Source organism: Hemicordylus capensis, chromosome 5, assembly GCF_027244095.1.
Source record: "Hemicordylus capensis ecotype Gifberg chromosome 5, rHemCap1.1.pri, whole genome shotgun sequence".
Lineage (NCBI taxonomy): Eukaryota > Metazoa > Chordata > Lepidosauria > Squamata > Cordylidae > Hemicordylus > Hemicordylus capensis.
In genome coordinates this window covers 27,245,134-27,264,024 of record NC_069661.1, presented here as the reverse complement: position 1 = coordinate 27,264,024, position 18,891 = coordinate 27,245,134, and the positions used below count along the sequence as shown (strand labels likewise).

The following is an 18,891-nucleotide window of genomic DNA, read 5'->3' as shown; positions in this document are numbered from 1 at the left end:
CAGACACACACATATACATATAAAGCGACTTACAAGCAAATGGAGCATACAAAATATGAAAAGAGGAGAGAGGGAGCTGGTCTTGTGGTAGCAAGCATGAATTGTCCCCTTTGCTAAGCTAGGTTCACCTTGGTTTGCATTTGGATGGGTGACTACATTCTCTGCAAAATGTAAAGCCCATCCCGCTCTGGCAGTTGTACCAGTGGGCACAACTGGCCACGGGTTACACCATCTCCTTCCTCCAAACAGGTCTCTGTGATACATGCCAGGTCAGTTTGCTCATCCAGCACAATCCCCTTGGATTGCCAACTTGTCTTCCCATTGCTGACCTGGCATTCAACAGCACAACTTCAAGAAGGTCTGCTGAGATTGCTACTAGCATTCTTGTGGGTGGAGGAAAGACTGGAAGGAGCAAGAGCTTTTGCACAGCCTACACACCCTCCCCTCACCTTGCAAGTCGGACTTCCACTGCTATATTGCCCCCTGCCAAGGACAACCTCAATTTTGTGGCCCCCATTTCTGCCCTCAGACACATTGTTATCACTCCATCAGTCTCACCACTATGTCACCCTCCTTCTACAGCATTTACAGACAAAATGAAACAAAAGGTGCTGTAAGATCAGGCACTGACTCCACAAGAGAAACAAAAAACCACAGATGGAGCGGTGATCCTACTGCTATGCCTATAGTTCTTCCTGTCTTCCATGCCACAGGTGAAGAGCCCTTCCAGAATTTAAACAAAGTCTAAATCCCACTTGCCAATTTAGCTCCCTCTTGCAAAAGGCAATTTGAAGAGGAAAGAAGCTATGATCCTGTTTCTGAAAAGCTTACAGACATTCATAAGTTTCCAGGCCAAGGGACTTCTATGATTGCTAGATACTGATGTTAGAAGATAAACAGAATTTAAGATATATGTTGTAAACACTGCTGTCCCTAGCACCTTCATTTCTTTTGTCTCATAGTCATCTCTGGTCAAACAAGTGCAGTAGGCCCTGCTCATCTGTTAACACTTACTATTCACACAAAAACAAACATTTGCATAGCCATGGGCAAATCCCACCAGAATTTTTGTCAACAGAGGAACACAAATGAATTTTGCATCCTGTTGATGTTTTTCCATATCTATTCCTGCACAGAGGGGAATTATTATCTTTTTTTGGTCAATTATGATGCAACGGAACATTCGCTCACGAGCAGTGTTCCCTCAAGGCACGCGCATGCATGCGCACACACTTTTAAAAAAATGTCCATTCAGTTAATTTTAGATCCTGCTTAGATTGAATCAAGAAGGTCCCACTCTGAATATACGTGTGCGCACACTGCCTTGATACTGCCACCCAGAACAAAATTCATTCCGTGCATTGATGAAAAAAAAATTAGAGAGAACACTGCTCACAAGAATTAAAAATGGAACAAAACTCAGGTTAGGATCCTTGCAAAGAAGGTCCATAGGAGGTTGCTTAGGGAAATAGACCTTGCTTTTAATTCAAAGTATTCTTTTTCCCAAATCCCCATATTGTGGAAAGGTGTAAAATGAATCTAGACCTCCATCACTGCAGGACAGTCTGCTTAACCAATCAAGTTTATTACCTAGATTATATTTTCCCCATAGTGTTCAGTGCACCCTGTGTCTATCAGCTATAATTAGTGTGCCCTAAGAACATCAACTCACAAGGCAGTCCCAATGGTAACACTCTAAAACCAGATAGTGGTTCTATGGGAGGGCATCACATCAGATTTTCAATAGAGTCTAAACCATGCCTCTGCACTTTATTCTTGAATCAGGACTTTCTTGGTAGCCTATATAAATAAATGCATATTGTACTGACACAGCTAAAAGATAGTCAATGCAACTCTTTGAGATGAAGTCCGGTAACACAGTTCTTTCTGTTTTCATGCAAACGTCCTTCCCAGCATTCCCTGAGAGACCTTATTTGCAAGTGCTTGATCAGCTGTGGCACCTCCTCACTCGAGAGATCTGCCCGTCTTTCTCTCTTCTGCTGTTCAATAGGCACATAAGACCTATCTGTTTTAGCAGGCTTTTTGATATCTTTGACTCACTCATTGTGAATCAGTAAAAAATAAAATAAAATAAAATAAATACACACACATACACACAACCACACACACACACGCGTCTAAGTTAATATGTTAGCTTTAGCAAATATTCCCCCTCCTGTTCACAAGTCAGCCCTGAAGCAGAACCTGCGGGTAAAGGAAATGGAGTTCTGAGTAAGGCCCACACTATGCCATGTTGGCTACAGATGCAAGTCTTCAAGTGAAAGGATGCCCCTACACTGCCCCTCTGTCTTAAATGGGACAAAGGTGAGGTTTAAAGTGCCAAACAGATGCTAAACCCTCTCCTCACTTGCCACTATTTTCCACATAGGCATTCTTTTGGCACTTTAAAATCACACACTTAAAATCACACACTTGTGCTTTAGATGCAATTAGGGCAGACCCACCCATGTTTGGAGACACTGGTCTGTTGTCACTACAGGTAGTGGTAGACCTAAGACATTTGTCCAGAAAAGTAAAGGGATCTGATAAATTTCTGGACTAGACATCAACAGGAATAAGCAAGAGGTACACCATAAGAGCTTTAAGAGGTCACTGTCAGCAACAGCTATCAAAAAATGCCACACTGCCATACATGATAATGCTGGCAGCACTACTATCACTTCAATCTGTCCTGAAATTCCAAGTGTTTTCAGCACTGTGTGTGCACCCATGTGCAGAAACCAAGAAGGGCAGAAAGTCTGCATAAAGCAGGTGTGTGAAAAGATACTCATTTTGAGAACTTACAAACATCCATTAAGAAATCCAAACATAAAAAGCGCTACTATTCATTCTCACACACAAGAAAACCATATAGATATGCCATGCCCATTTACAAAAATCTTGTGTATCTATTTACTTTACTGTACTCACAAGGAATCATGAGCAGGAACTGATTCACATAGTCACATTTGCCTAAATAAGTTATAGAATCTTATATTTACAGATCAAATGCAACACCTCTGACAGGCAGCCACTTAATTCTGTTAAGAATTATAGTGCTGACCTAGGCTATTCACTAAGTACTCCTGGTAGGAACAGTCTCACCAGGTCAGATATCAAAACTGAGTTCATGACACTCAATCTTTCAATCATCAGCATTTTCTTTAAAAGTTCAAGGAGGGAATACTCCTGTGGACAGTCCAAAAGGCCAGAGGTACTAGAAAGGGATCTTATTCCATGTTACAAAAGAGAGAATACCACTTAAAAGTTTGGTTTTTAAGAACCTCTTTGAATGACCTTAGTTTGTTTTATCACAGATTAAATAATTAACAACACTTTCTCTGACTAAAACAATCTGCTCCAGTATACTATGAAATACTACTGCAATATCACAACCTGTGACTTTATACCAACGCAGCAGTCAAAGTATGCATTACAAAACACTTAGCACAGTATATTTTAAGATGCAGCCATAAAGTGAACTTTCTGGGGTGGAAAAGCACAACTATTCCAAAAACCTAATATCCTATTCTCCTCAAACTCTTTCCCCCAGATTCTTATCCAAAAAACAAAAAATGCAGACCACTACAATTTCTCTCTCAAGTTCAGTGAGGAGACATTTTGCAAAACACCAAAAAAGGAAATTTGTCTCCTGGTTAGATACCAGTCTGCCACTTAGCAAGTTTCAGGAATATGTACATACCACAAGAGGAAAAAATTGCCACTAGACTTTTTTGTACCACACTGACAGAGCTGGAAATGATTACCGCAAAGCTCGCTAGGGTGCTTTAATAGAACACAAAGCCTGAAATTTCTATCTCAGAATCTGCAGTCAAAAAAGAATGCATACTGCACTAACTGAAAGGCCAAAGAGAACAGCAATGTGCTGGGCTGCCCCAACAGCACAAGTAGAAAGTCACTGCTTGGGGAGTAATATTTTCAGGGAGTCAGCTAAGCAGCATGGCATTCAAGAGATGCGCCCCAACAACCGAGGCAATCCAGGGGGTCCTGGAGCCCAATTTCTGGATCTCTTGCAGCCACACATGACTGAACTGTTACATCCACAGCATCCTCTGTGCCGGTGCAAGTAATTCTAGGGTGCATCTCCCTTGCTTTGCAGTGAAGTTACAGCAGAAAACAGTCTTGGGCCAGCCTCGCATGCCCTAAGATAACCAGTGCAGTGTAGTCATTTAAGTGTCGGCCTTAGGAAGAAGAGACTCAGTTTTAAATTCCCACTCAGCCACAAAGTTTACTTGGTGATTTGGGTCCTGTGACTATCACTCAGCCTGACTCACCTTAGGGACTGTATCTCCCCATATAAGCCCACCTGTCAAATGAGATCAAGAAAGCAGGCTTTGTTGTCTGTGCTATCTAGGTTTGGATGACCGGACAATTAAGAGGCCGGACTTTTCTAGACCCCAAATAAGTACACTTCTTTTTATTATGCTTGGAAGGAGTTAGGAAAGCTTCTTTCTATCCTTTCGGAGGCACCATAAGACTTAAAGGCCTGGGGAAGGAGATGATGTGAAATGTGCTTAACTCAAGTTTTGCTGCTATTTTGGCATTTCAGGAGCTGTTTCTTGGATCTATTTTGATGAAAATTGCTTGGGACTTGTGGGAAAGCACTACAGAAATATTTAAAGAATACACCTCACAGGGCTGTTGTGAGGATAAGGGGGGTACTATGCACATGGCTCTGAACTCTTTGAAAGAAAGCACAGAACAAAAAGTGTAAGAACAAGAGACTTCTGTTGGCATTTTGCATTGTTTTCTAAACCTCTGTGAACGCCTATGCTTTTTAAACAACCCTGTCATACTATATGGTCATCATGGCCTCCTATAGAAGCGACTCTCAAAGGACTTAAGGCTTGAATTGCATTTATTCTACTAATATTTGCAGGCAAAATGTTACCTTGGACATTCACTACCATGAACTACTGATGAATTTTAAGAATTTTGTGTATACTGTAAAAGAGCTGCCAAACATATGAGAGAAAATGGGAAAGACTAATTCCCTCAACCCCATCTGTAAATGACAGAGAACAAAGAAGTCATGCAAGCAAAAAAATATATGTTTAAAAGATATTTGGTTTGCATGTAAGAGTGTTTGTTTTAGCAGTTAAGCATAACATGTGTGGAGTGCTATGTAAGAAAAAAAAGTCACGAGCTCTTGCTGAGCTTAAGTTCACATTCATGGAACAACAGGCAGGCCAGGTGCAAAATCTGTACTACTACTGGACATAAAAATTACTCAAGGTAGCCAAACCTAACAATGATGGTGAGACATTCAAAAGACCTTGAGAGAGAGAGAGTTACAAAACGGTCAATTACTATTATAGCACCATTCATGTATATGGTGCTGAACAAAGAATGAGAGGACAGGTCCCTGCCTTAACCTTTGGTTAGAGGCAAACATTGCACTGCACATCTTGGCCAGTAATTCCAGCTGGGGGCTCACTGTGGATTGTCTCTAGAATTGGTGTAATGTGATGAAACTGGGATGGGAAAGCACAGAAGCATATAATGCCGTAACCTCGCTGAAGCAGGTCTAGGACTAACAAGTGCCTGGGTGGGAGACCACCTTTATATGCCACGGCAACTTCCATGATGGAAGGAAAGTAGAATATAAATGTAGTAAAATCATCAAAATAAAAAGGAACCAGGGAAATTCAAGTGTTATGACCATAATTGTAATACTGTTAAATATACGAGCCCCCACTTTTTAAAAAACTGTCTCTTATCTTGGTTAGCAGAAGTTAATAGTACTTTCTAATAACTATTTTTAACAGAGAGGGAGTAACTGTTCTCATTCAACCCCAACACAGTGGTTATTGCTGTTGTATTCGGAGTACAAAGAGAGGAAGAAGAAAAAAGGGAAGCCTAAAGATAATGCAGTGAAAGAGATAACGGTAGGGTGTGTCATAGTACTAAGAGAACACAAATTAATTCAGCATCCAATGCAAGTCCCAGTCATCATGGGTGTAACCCACTCCTGACCAGTAGCCAAGTGTATTGATATTATACATCATCCATATGAGGTAAGGCAGACAACTGGCCAAGAATGGAAATTCCCAAGAAATCAGATGAAGTTCATATGCAGCAAGCTACTAAAAAAAGAAAAAAAATGTTCAGACACCAGACAAAATAATGTAAACTAACTGCATGCACCCATTTAAGGCCTAAACCAAATAAGGGTTTGCTACACTTCCGAAGTTCAGAAGCCAACTATGAACAAAAATTTTTGGTCAAGCAAATACCAGTTTTCCCATTATTTTCAGCAAAAAAGATAATCTTCTATCATGCCTTTCCTTATATGGACAGTAGGATAACATGAAGAGTTTTTTTCTTAAGAACAAAATTAAAACTCATGATATCTCCTGGCTCTCTTCCAAGAAAAACAAATAAACCATTCAACGCCATGTCTCTTCTCACAATGCCCTTAAAGATAACCATCAGCAAGTGAATAATGAGAAAAGCAGTTTCGCTAAAAATAGCTCATTAAAATGGTTAGGGACATTGACGGGGTAGTCAAGCCCTCTGGGTCTGAAATGAGAGAAAGAAAAACATGTCTCATTCTTCTTTGTTTATGTTAAATAGAATGTTCTGTTGTATGGACTTTGCCCAAAAGCTTATTTTAGATCTCTCACAACTAGCCATCTACTTTTTAAAGAGAGTTGCAAGATGGAAGAGTTTTATATTATGCAGTTGGAACTATATTCAATAAGGACAGTTCTCATGCTTGCTACATCTTGTATTACAGAAAGGAACATAGGATGCTTCCGTATACCAAATCAGACCATTGGTCGATCTAGCTCAGTATTGTAACACAGACTGGCAGAGGCTCTTCAGGGTTTCAAGAAGAGTCTTTCCCAGCCCTACCTGGAGATGCCAGGAATTGAACCTGGGACTATCTGCATGCATAGCAGATGCTCTACCTATCCCTGATGACAAATAAGAAAATGTACACCAACTTCCAGAGGAGTAGCTGTGTCAGTCTGCTGTGGCAAACACAATTTAAATACTAGAAGCATAAAGCATAAGCTTTTGTGGGACATAGGAACATAGGAAGCTGCCATATACTGAGTCAGACCATTGGTCTATCTAGCTCAGTACTGTCTTCACAGACTGGCAGCGGCTTCTCCAAGGATGCCCCTTCTCCATCAGATGCATGAAGCGGCATCCCCAGTCGGTGCACACATAGGAAAGAAAGAAGGGGGTGGAGAATGTGGCAGCAAAGTGCGATGAAATGCAAGGGGTACCAGCTGTGACCAAAAGGTATGATGATGAAGAAGAGAGGATGTATGAACGGCACTGCTCTTCCCTTAAAAGATTATGGGAGCTGCAGTCAGGACGAGATTAGAAACATAGGAAGCTGCCTTATACCGAGACAGATCATCCAGCCTCCTCCAGCTGGCAGCAGCTCCCCAGGGTCTCAAGCAGGCATCTTTCCAAGCCCTGGCACTACAGAGACCAAGGAATAAACCTGGATCCTTCTGTATGCAAAGCAAATACTCTAGCACTGAGCCACGGACCCTCCCCAAATCAAGCACCTCCTTCCTTGCATGTTAAAAGGGAAATTAATTATTACACACAAGTAGCTTTCATACCAGATGAGATGCTTTCAATACAGATCCCAGAGTACAAGATGAGGCATGAGAAGTGAACCTTACCTACAACTTGTCTTCTCCCAAGAATGGACTGGGGTGGGGTGGGGGGAGAAGGGGGAGCAAATCCCCTCCCAAACCTAGTTCTCCAACTTCTGTTTCTCTATCATGCTCTAATGCAACACTTCTAGTATGTGACAGACATTTTAAGTGCTCATGACAGCATATGTGGTGCTAACTTGGCAAAGAGGCACCTTTTAACCTGGTGATTCTCTTTATTTAGCAGTGGGGGAGGAACTGGCCCTATCCATCCCCTGCACAGTACCTCCAGTGGCTGTTGCTGGTGTCTATCTTATGTTTCTTTTTAGATTGTGAGCTCTTTGGAGACAGGGAGCCATCTTATTTATTTATTATTTCTTTGTTTAAACCACCCTGAGCCATTTTTGGAAGGGTGGTATAGAAATCAAATTAATAATAATAATAATAATAATAATAATAATAATAATAATAATAATAATAATAGGATTGACTACATAATTGGATTGGCATGGATTGACTACAAGAAAGCCTTCGATTCATTGCCTCACACATGGATACTGAAATGTTTAGAAACAACTGGTGTCAGCAAAAATATTCAGATATTTATTTAAAAAGCAATGAGCATGTGGAGTACACAGTTAACAATCAATGGCGAGGCACTTGGACAGGTTAGCATTAGAAGAAGCATTTTCCAAGGGGACTCACTATCCCCTCTATTGTTTGTAATCGCCATGACCCCACTTTCACAAATACTAAACAAAACAAGCCTCGGATACAAAACATCTAAAAAATCCAGTAAAATCAACCATCTGCTGTGCATGGACGATTTGAAGTTGTATGGAAAGTTCCAGTCAGAAATCGAATCACTGCTAAACACTGGCCGTATATTCAGTAGCGATATAGCAATGGAGTTTGGACTAGACAAGTGTGCTGCATTAATAATGAACAGAGGGAAAATAACAAAAACAGAAGGAATAGAACTGCCCAATGGAAGCAACATCAAGAACCTGGAAGAGAAAGAACCTTACAAATACTTGGGCATTCTCCAGGCTGATAACATCGCACACACTGAAGTTAAAAGAAAAATTGGAAGTGAATACATCAGGAGAGTCAGAAAAATCCTCAAGTCCAAACTCAATGGCGGGAACATCATACAAGCCATAAACACCTGGGCTATACCTGTTATTAGATACACTGCAGGAATAATAGACTGGACCCAGGCAGAGCTAGAGACGCTAGATCGTAAGACCAGGAAAATCATGACCTCTACCTCCCTCTCAGCTCAGGTGGAAGAGGAATGCTGCAAGTCCATCAAACAGTAGAGGAGGAGAAAAGAGGCCTTGAAGAATATATAAGGGACAGTGAAGAAGATGCACTTCAAATGGTCAAGAACGCGAAACTATTCAACACCAATGAAACAAAGCAGGCCTACAAGAAAGAACAAGTCAAGAACCGAGCAGAAAAATGGAGAAACAAGCCCCTGCATGGTCAATATTTACACAATATAAGTGGAAAATCAGACATCACCAAGACCTGGCAATGGCTTAAGAATGGCAACTTGAAGAAAGAAACAGAGGGTTTAATACTGGCTGCACAAGAACAGGCACTAAGAACAAATGCAATAAGAACAAAAGTAGAAAAATCCACAACAAACAGCAAGTGCCGCCTTTGTAAAGAAGCAGATGAAACAGTGGACCACCTGATCAGCTGTTGTAAGAAGATCGCACAGACTGACTACAAACAAAGGCATGACAAGGTAGCAGGGATGATACACTGGAACATCTTCCAAAAATACAAGCTACCTGTAGCCAAGAATTGGTGGGACCATCAAATTGAAAAAGTTGAAGAAAATGAAGATGTAAAAATATTATGGGACTTCCGACTACAAACAGACAAACATCTGCCACACAATACACCAGATATAACTGTAGTCGAGAAGAAAGAAAAACAAGTCAAAATAATCGACATAGCAATACCAGGGGATAGCAGAATAGAAGAAAAAGAAATAGAAAAAAATCACCAAATACAAAGATCTACAAATTGAAATTGAAAGGCTGTGGCAGAAGAGGACCAAAATAATCCCAGTGGTAATTGGCGCCCTGGGTGCAGTTCCAAAAGACCTTGAAGAGCACCTCAACACCATAGGGGCCACGGAAATCACCATCAGCCAATTACAAAAAGCAGCTTTACTGGGAACAGCCTATATTCTGCGACGATATCTATAACCATTGACAATAAAATTCTGGCATCCCAGGTCCTTGGGAAGGACTTGATGTCTGGATAAAACAAACCAGTCAATAACACCTGTCTGACTGTGTAAACAAGGAATAATAATAATAATAATAATAATAATAATAATAATAATAATGTAAGAATGACATCTCTTAATTTGATATTTATCATCCTGACTCCTAAAAAAACACCTCATCTTATGCCGGTGCCTAAGAACAATCTACAGCCACCTAATGGCGCATCAGGGAAGTAACTTGCCTAGGGAGCAAGAGGTTGCCAGTTCGAATCCCAAAACACCTATATCAGGCAACAGCAATATAGCAAGATGCTGAAAGGCATCATCTCATACTGCATGAGAGATGGAAATGGTAAACCCCTCCTGTATTCTTTCAAAGACAACCATATAGCTCTGTGGTTATCAGGAGTCGACATCAACTCAACGGCACAACTTTACCTTTAAGAACAATCTGCAAAAGCTGAGAGATAATTACTTGCCCTGGGACAGGTGTTCTAGTTCCAGTTCTTTCCACAGATGAAGATGGCAGGACAATTAATCAGGCACATTAAGAGGAGTGGTTGACATCACAAAGCACTTGTGTAACCAGCACAGTGGTGTAAGTTCAAGAAGATCACATAGTTGTGCTAAAAGCACACTGGAGATTTGCACAGATGCACAGTTGTGCAATTCAATTTAAAACAAATGAGACATGCCGCAGTTGCACACTATTGCACAAGCATGCTTGCAGTAGTGTGAAACTAGTCTGGAATGCAATCTCCAGACTTGGCACAAGTAGCTAGTGCAACAGCTTTGCACTGCACAACGTCCTTCTACAAGTGCTTTGTTAGTCAGGATTTCAGCCCATAATTACACACCTCTTCTTTACAAAACCAGATTTCTACATGGTTGCCTTCCAAGCTCTGCTGCTCTTAGCTTAAGTATCAAATAATGTTTCTTCTACTGACAATATGACTGAACTTTCAGTCCCTACAACCTGCCAAAAAGCTTTACAGCAATGTGTTTTAAGCAAATTAAAACAGAATGGCCATTTACATAATACAAATAAGAGGCCATTCTCTCTCACAAAAGGGGCGGGGGAGAAGCATTTTGCAACTCCCCCCCACCTTTGTTCTAAAATGACCAATAGTGTATACTCTTAACCTCAGATACATTCTGGAATTTGAAGCAGTCACTGACCTAGCAAATAACCGAGAACTGTAGAAGAAATGCAAAGTTTCCCATATTTAGACACAACTGAAACCAGGCCATGTTATTAATGGAAAGAAAACAATCTTGTCTAGAAAAGAAATATTTTAGATTTCAGCACAAATGAAAGAAGATCCCCTACTCCAAGAAAGGGAACAGATCTATTCCAGGGATCTTCACTGCAAAGCTTGAGATCCAGTGGCAGCTCCCATCAACCCAAGTGTGACTCCCTAACTATTTATTAGAGCTGTGGGAAGCTTTGGCCATAGCCAATATTCTACAAAGTCTCCCTAGCACCATGAGAAGGCAACCATTCCCACTGTATAGTGCTGCGCTGTGCCCAGCACTGGAGGCATGGAGGGTTGGGAATTGTAGTCTTCCCAGAGCTTTCCCCATTGAATTCTATGGAGAAAGCCCTGGAAAAGAATACACTTCCCAGCACTCTATGCGCACCTTCCACACTCACACACACTTTGTGCTGGGTAAAGCACAGTACTGAGCAGAGGTTAGTGCAATGGAAAATGGCTCCAACACTGAAGGTATTTTACCAACATGGACTCTGCTTGAAAAATAGTGAAGATCAACTGGTCTATTTGGTCATCTTAGTGTAATATTCAGAGTGATCCTTTTCACACCAACATCTGATCTGGCCAGCCCTTCTGCATTCTTCCTCTTCCCTACCCAACCTTCTGCTATTCAGCACTGCCTCACTTGTTTCTATTAGCTCTTCTTGTACCCCTGCCTAATTTATCAACTAAGGGTAGCTTATTCAAACCTGCACAGCATCCCTTCTACCAGCTGTTGTTGGGGTATCCTGTGCATTTATTCCCTGTCCCAAAGGAATTCACCATCTTCATTTCTTGTGTTATATAAACCACTTGTAGAAATTGGCAAAAAGCAAACTAAAGGTAAAGTGTGCCATCGAGTTGGTGTTGACTCCGGCGACCACTGCAGTACTACTAATACTAAAATGTGCAGTTGATGGAAATAAGGCACTAGAACCAGGATCCAAAGACAGAATGTGCCAGAGGTATCTATTTCTTTGGGGGGGAAATTCAGATTTTTTTTTTATTGAGTCCATGCAAATCCAGATACCCATCATATATAGTAATATTTATGTTCAATAATTTAACATCTGCTTTAAATTTTACATTTAACTGAATATTTCTTACACTTTAATGTCAGGATTCACAGACTACTTGAGAATCAAGCTGAAAAAGAAACACACACTTCAACTGTTTCGTCTATGTCTGCATAGTTTGGTCCAAATTCAGTTACTGTGGTGCATAAAAGCAGGAGTTTTTGTTGTTCATATACTCACAGAAGTCTACAAAGGACTTCCAATTCTTTCCCATTAGACAAGAAATGTTCAGTCAATGAAACAAGGGACATCCACGTATTTGTCTCCCAAGTCACAGGGGGGAAATGGGGGAGATATTAGAGTCCCCACTATGGAGCTTTATTATGTGCTGCTTAAGTGTGAATTCTTTCTTCTTATTCAAGATCAAGCATCACTACAGTACAGAATTAAAACAATACTTGATGGTAAAAAAAAAAAAAACCACCCTGCAAAATGTACATTTATTTTTGAAGTCTTTGCACTGTACTAATGGAGGGTCTTTTCATTTTTAGCATGAGGGCCAAAATGGCAAGTTCTTCATAACATAACGTTATTGCTGCCACCATGCACCAGACAAGATTAGTTTAGTTAGGTCTGCAAAGCATAACAACGTATCTTCTTATCTCCCACTATTATATTCAGTACTTTGGACACATAGGCCCTTATATTTCCAGAAGTGGAATCAAGCAGTGATCAGGGATATTTCTTAAGTATATAAAGAGGAACTCACGCTGATGGTGCCCATGGAAAAGGGAGAGAGAACTCTAGAACCATCAAGCAGAATCCTTCATCAAATGCCCCAAAATTACCCTGAAACTTGTTATTATGATCTATGATTTGTATTCCCTGAAATGCCAGGGGTTCCCAAACTTGTGTTCTTAGATATGGTTAGACTACAATTCCCATTGTGGCTGAAGCTGTAGTCGAACATCTGAGGGCTGGGAACTCCTGTTTTAAACCAAACACACTCTCTTCACTGCAATGAGTGAGAAACACCAAAACTAAGTGGAGAGCTGGTCTAGCGGTGGCAAGCAAGACTTGTCCCCTTAGGAAAGCAGGGTCCGCTCTGGTTGCATATGAATGGGAGACTTGATGTGTGAGCACTGTAAGATATTCCCCCTTAGGAGACGGAGCTGCTCTGGGAAGAGTAGAAAGTTCCAAGTTCCATCCCTGGCATCTCCAAGACAGGGTTGAAAGAGATTCCTGCCTGCAATCTTGAAGAAGCTGCTGCCAGTCTGTGTAGACGATACTGAGCTAGATGGGCCTATGGACTGACTCAGTATATGGCAGTTTCCTATGTTCCTACGTAATATTCAGAAACACTCTCTCAGGGGATGAAAGTCAGGGGAAGTGATGGCACTCCTAGCATCTTTTTAATTGTTATATTTATAGGCTTTTTCTGTTCCTAAAAGCCTTCACAATGGCTACCTATGTCTCCTTACATTTATATTTTAGACATGTCTACTCTAGAGACACTATGCATTAGATAAGAGCCTATGGTTTCACTTTAATATCAGAGTAACCTGAATCATGTACCTGTTAACCATTGTGTTTCTTATTACTGTTTAGTTCAGACAGAGTTCCCAAGCCCACCCACCCCTCTCAGTGCTCACCTATAAACTGCAAGCTCCCCCCACCACTCCCCCGTACCACACTTCTACTCCAGCAGTCATTTACTTAAGCAAATCTGATCCTGTGAATCTCAGTCTCAGATCTACTCACCCCAGTCCATGATCTCCTGCACCATAAACTGGGTAGAAAATTGCAGGCTTGTTACGGCAGCCATGAGATCAAAAATGGCAAGTATTTTCATAAAGTTGCATAACTTGCAATTAGCAAAGATCAAAGTATCTCTCTCTCTCTGTCTGCCTTCAAATGCAACACCCCACTCATCCAAGCTTACTAGACCCTTTCTAAAAGCTGAAATCATTCTTTCCACTTCAATTCTACAAAGCTGCTAGACAGAGCAACCCAGACAGACCTTGGAGAGGAAACTTTAGAAAGGAATGCATTTACTTGTATGGATGCTCTAAGTATTAATCTATTAGAAACTAATTTCTATCCAGTAATTGTTTTAAACCGCGGTCCGAGAGTATTTTTAAACCTACTTTGTGTGCAACAGTATTGCGATGCCAGCTCCTGATACAAAGGCCATAAAAATAACTCACCCTCACAGCCTAGAATGAATTGCATGCATGACTGCCTCAGACCCAAGAAGGTCACAACAGACAGCAGGACCTTTGTAAAGGGCACGTAAACAGCTCTGCTCCTTTGTTCATGCATTTCTTTATCAGGGTTTAATTAGCTAGCACTTCTGACTATACGGGGAAGAGAAGAGTGCTGGTTGTACACATTGTTCTAATGTATCAGCTACACAACATAGTACCCTTCTATTATCAGAGAAGCAATTGGTCAGCATACCAGAATGAAGTACACTAATTCCAGGCTAAAAAGCATGCCATACAAAGGAGAAACTAACACTATACAGTAACGTCCAAGTTTGTGAGGAAATGGGTGTGTGATTAACAATGTAAAGATCAGACTTGAACCATGGGCAGTATCCACAATTGTTCTTAGTCTGAAACAGGAGTTCTAGCTTCTATTCCTTATTTAGGACAACTATGGACTCTACCGTTCAAGTGCAATCCTGTAAAGTACAAATCACATTTATTTAAAATGGATACTGCAGTGTTTCTTAGGTCTGTTGCTTCTTGAGAACAGGATTGGGGGGGGGGAAATAACTAAGGTACATTTTAGCCCTACAGTTCTTAGAAGTGCTAAATACGACAAATATTTATATATCGCTTTCCAACTAAAGTTCCCAAAGCAAACAAAATGGCTTCCTGTCCCCAAAGGGCTCGCAATCTAAAAAAGAAACATAATACACCAGCAACAGCCACTGGAGGGATGCTGTGCTGGGGATGGATAGGGCCAGTTGCTCTCCCCTGCTCAATAAAGAGAATTGCCACTTTTAAAAGGAGCCTCTTTGCTCAGTTAGGAGGGAGTCTCTTTCAGGAGACACAGGGAGTTACTAAAGGGGAAAGAAATGAAGGACTCGGGGCATAACTATAATAGGGCAAGGGGAGACAGTTGTCTGGGGGCCCACTGCCTTGTCACATGACTGACCCGCCCAGCCACGCACCCACCCGGGCTTCCTTCAGTTGTATTCATCCTCCGAAACTGATGTGAATGTTAAGACCTGGAGCTACCAGAACAGCATGTCTTTCTCTAGTACCATTAAATGACTTGCATCGTCCACAATTTACAAAACATTTTAAAAAATAATTTAGGATGATGTTCTATCGTGGCACATAGGAGATACGTAGATAGATACACACATATGCTTTTTGTTACTACTAATGAGCCCCTGGTGGTGCAGTGGTAAAACTGCCGCCCTGTAACCAGAAGGTTACAAGTTCGATCCTGACCAGGGGCTCAAGGTTGACTCAGCCTTCCATCCTTCCGAGGTTGGTAAAATGAGTACCCAGAATGTTGGGGGCAATATGCTAAATCATTGTAAACCGCTTAGAGAGCTCCGGCTATAAAGCGGTATATAAATGTAAGTGCTATTGCTAGTGCTATTGCTATTCAGCCTCATTTAAGATTTCTTTACTTCATAAGCTGAGCTTCGGGGGGGGGGGATTTTAAAATCTTGTCTCTGGGCCCACTTCAATCTTGCTACGCCCCTGGAAGGAGCATTGGACTATTCAGTTTCGCATGTACCCAAAAATGACTCTGAAGCCCTTGTCTAGAGCTGCCAGGAAGAACACAGATTTCTGCAACTTTCAGTATCCTAGGATTGGGTCAGAAGTCTTTTGAAGGGTTTTCAAACATTTTTTACAAGTCAGTATAAAGACTCAAAGTTGTTATAATGCAAATATTAATAAACATATCCAAATAATTCTGGAAACAAAAAGCTCTAGTCCTAGAAGAATATGGAGATATTCTCTTATTGTATTCAGGCTTGAGCAGCCGACGGCGGGGTGGGAATCAGGTCCTTTAAAAACACGATAAGCAGATCCTTACCTGCTCCTCTGCCACCCCACCGCTTTTCTGGGTGCAGCGCTCACTTTTTAAAATGCTGCGCACAGCTGCAATGCTGCTCCCAGCATCCTGCACATGGAAGCCATGTGTGTGCTGACGCCACACACAGGCTGCTGGGAGCAGTGCTGTAGCTACACACAGCCTTCTGAAATGTGAGAGCCATCCCTGGAAAACCGGAGGGGCAGCTGAGAAGCCGGTAAGGACCTGCTTATCTCATTTTTAAAGGACCCACCCTGCCGAACCGGTTCGGCTAAGGGGACCCAACCCAGTTTGGCGCTTCTCTAAGGAGCTGCCAAACCATTTCAGGCACATCCCTAGTGACCACCAAGGACAGAATTAATTTTTGAACCAATAGATATGCATTCATCGATAGTTGGTTGACTCTACACTCTGATTAATTCTCTGTTAGTATATAAATAAAAGTAAAGCCACCTGTAATAAGACTGTAAGAGCTAAGTGTTGAATTTGGTATTGCTCTTCATTTACTTTTTGCCATAATACACAATGATCTGGTATTTTGTCTATGCTATCCATCCTCCTTATAAGATCAAGAAGGGCAAACACCACCACACAAAACAGGACTGTTAGCAAGTGATCTTTATGAATATTGTCATGTAACCCCTCTTTTATTGTATGCAACGACCTTCTCAAAAAGCAGGGTTCTATATTGAAATAGTAACAGGAAACTGGTTTGTTTGTTTGGATAAGAGGCCACAGGGCTCCTCTTTTACAAAATAAATCCACATTCCTTTATCTCAAGTAACATAGCATTTCCCAAGCCAGTAACTAGTTTTGCTAGCAAGCCAATTTCAAAGGGGAGCCCAGGTGGCAGGCCTATGCCCATACCCAACAAATCAGATTGCAAGTCCTTTTCTTCCAGCCTTGCATCACTACTCAAGAGCTTGATTTAGCCCAAGATCCACTATAATTGATCCTTACACTACAAGGACAAGAGCCTCTTCCACAAGGCATAGACTAAAATCAAGTCTTCTGTCCCATAATTCAGGTGTGCATCAACCAAAAACAAGCACACCAATGAAACTTGTACAAATTTTCATGAACACACACACTGTTGGAGGCTATATTGGCTCATTAGGAAAAAAATATTCAAATGATAAAAGTTGAGTAAAGCCCAACTAAAACATCACTAAGTTTTCTAGAACTCTGTTTTCGATGGCATAGAAAGCAAAATAGATAGTGAGTAGGGTTGAGACTCAACATTTGGGTATGATGCAGAAGTCCTAGAGCAGGCCTGCTCAACTTAGGCACCCCAGCTGTTTTTGGACTACAACTCCCATAATCTCCAGTGGCCTCCCAATTATGGGAGTTGTAGGCCAACATCTGCAGGAGGGCCCAATTTGAGCAGCCCTTTCCTAGAGTCTACAGTATTTAATTTTAAAATTTGTCCCATCTTAAATGTTAAGTTTCTGAAAGATGGAACACTGATCCTTCCTTTAAAACAAGATGTCTATCCCTCCATGCATGTACCTCTTTGCATGCAACAAGTAGATCACGTTACAGAAATTTTCCTTTTCACTGGTGTTGGTAGCACATGATGCTGCAGATTTCTGAGTGAAGTTAAAGCATGCTTACCCGAGAGATAGTCAGAGGCATGTTGAAGTCTTTGCCACCTTGGAGCCTGAAACCCCAAGGGGCCGGACCAACCAAGGAAACACTGTAGTTGTTCATGGCCGTTGGGGACTGTCTAATTCCAGAAAATAAGAGTCTGTAAAAGAAAGTTGAAGAAGAAAAGATAATCACTATAAAGATACAGACTACTATTAAGAGCTTTAACACTGCTTAGTTACCAAGAGGGACGGTCAAGCTCATACTTGAAAGAAGCAGAATCCTGTTATAAAGGAACATCAAATACTCTACATGGACATCTCTGATTCAGAACCCTGTGCCATTTTCCAAGTCTCAGCAACAGCCAGGAAGTCTTCCAGATGGGACCCCTAGCAGACTTGCTCCACACAAATCTCTGTTGGATTGTTCAATGTACATAAAAACAGCCCTGCTGGATCAGGGCCAAGGCCCATCTAGTCCAGCATCCTGTTCACAAGGTGGTCCACCAGATGCCTCTGGGAAGCCCAAAGGCATGCCCTCTCTCTGCTGTTGCTCCTTTGGAATCAGGCGGTATATATAAAATCTAATAATGTGTGTTATATAAGCATTGCATATTTTTACTATCAATGGTTGCCCTTAATCTAAACTGAAATTATAAGAGTAAGGATTAAGATAATAAGGTAGTATTCACACCTGTATTGAGATAGTAAAAGATAGTATTGAAACCTTTCACACACAAGTGATAGTAACAACCATGTGTGCTTAACCACTGCCTTCCTTCGTGCTTAAAATATTGTTGGATTTCAGCAGCTCTTCTGGATTCCTAAATATAGCTCTAGCCATATGAATGCAATCAATATTTAAGACACCCTTTCAAAAAGCAGTACCCTTTTAAAGTCATATAAGTGATAAAGAAATCCATACTTTTTGGAACGATAACTGTCTTTTCTCCTAAAAAAAAAAAGTTGATTGAAGTTGTAGTTAAGCAGCTCTTCCCTAAGAACAATGATGAATTTAAGTTCTCCAGTTGGTAGTAAAAGATACACAAGTCAATCTGCAGATAAAATATTTCCATATGAATC

General features: G+C 41.1%; 1 protein-coding gene across 20 annotated transcripts in view; it reads right to left on the bottom strand.

Annotated features, from left to right (window-relative positions):
* Positions 1-18,891, bottom strand: part of PDLIM5 (PDZ and LIM domain 5) — a 196,140-nt gene that overhangs the window by 154,821 nt on the left and 22,428 nt on the right. For 19 of the 20 annotated variants that reach the window (XM_053257569.1, XM_053257578.1, XM_053257582.1 and 16 more), the window contains exon 2: positions 17,837-17,969. In XM_053257569.1, coding sequence (XP_053113544.1) covers positions 17,837-17,932 — 96 coding nt within the window. In that variant the 5' untranslated portion in view covers positions 17,933-17,969. Of the gene's footprint in view, positions 1-17,836; positions 17,970-18,733; positions 18,881-18,891 lie in introns of those variants that run through there. The other variant, XM_053257568.1, reaches the window with a different exon arrangement.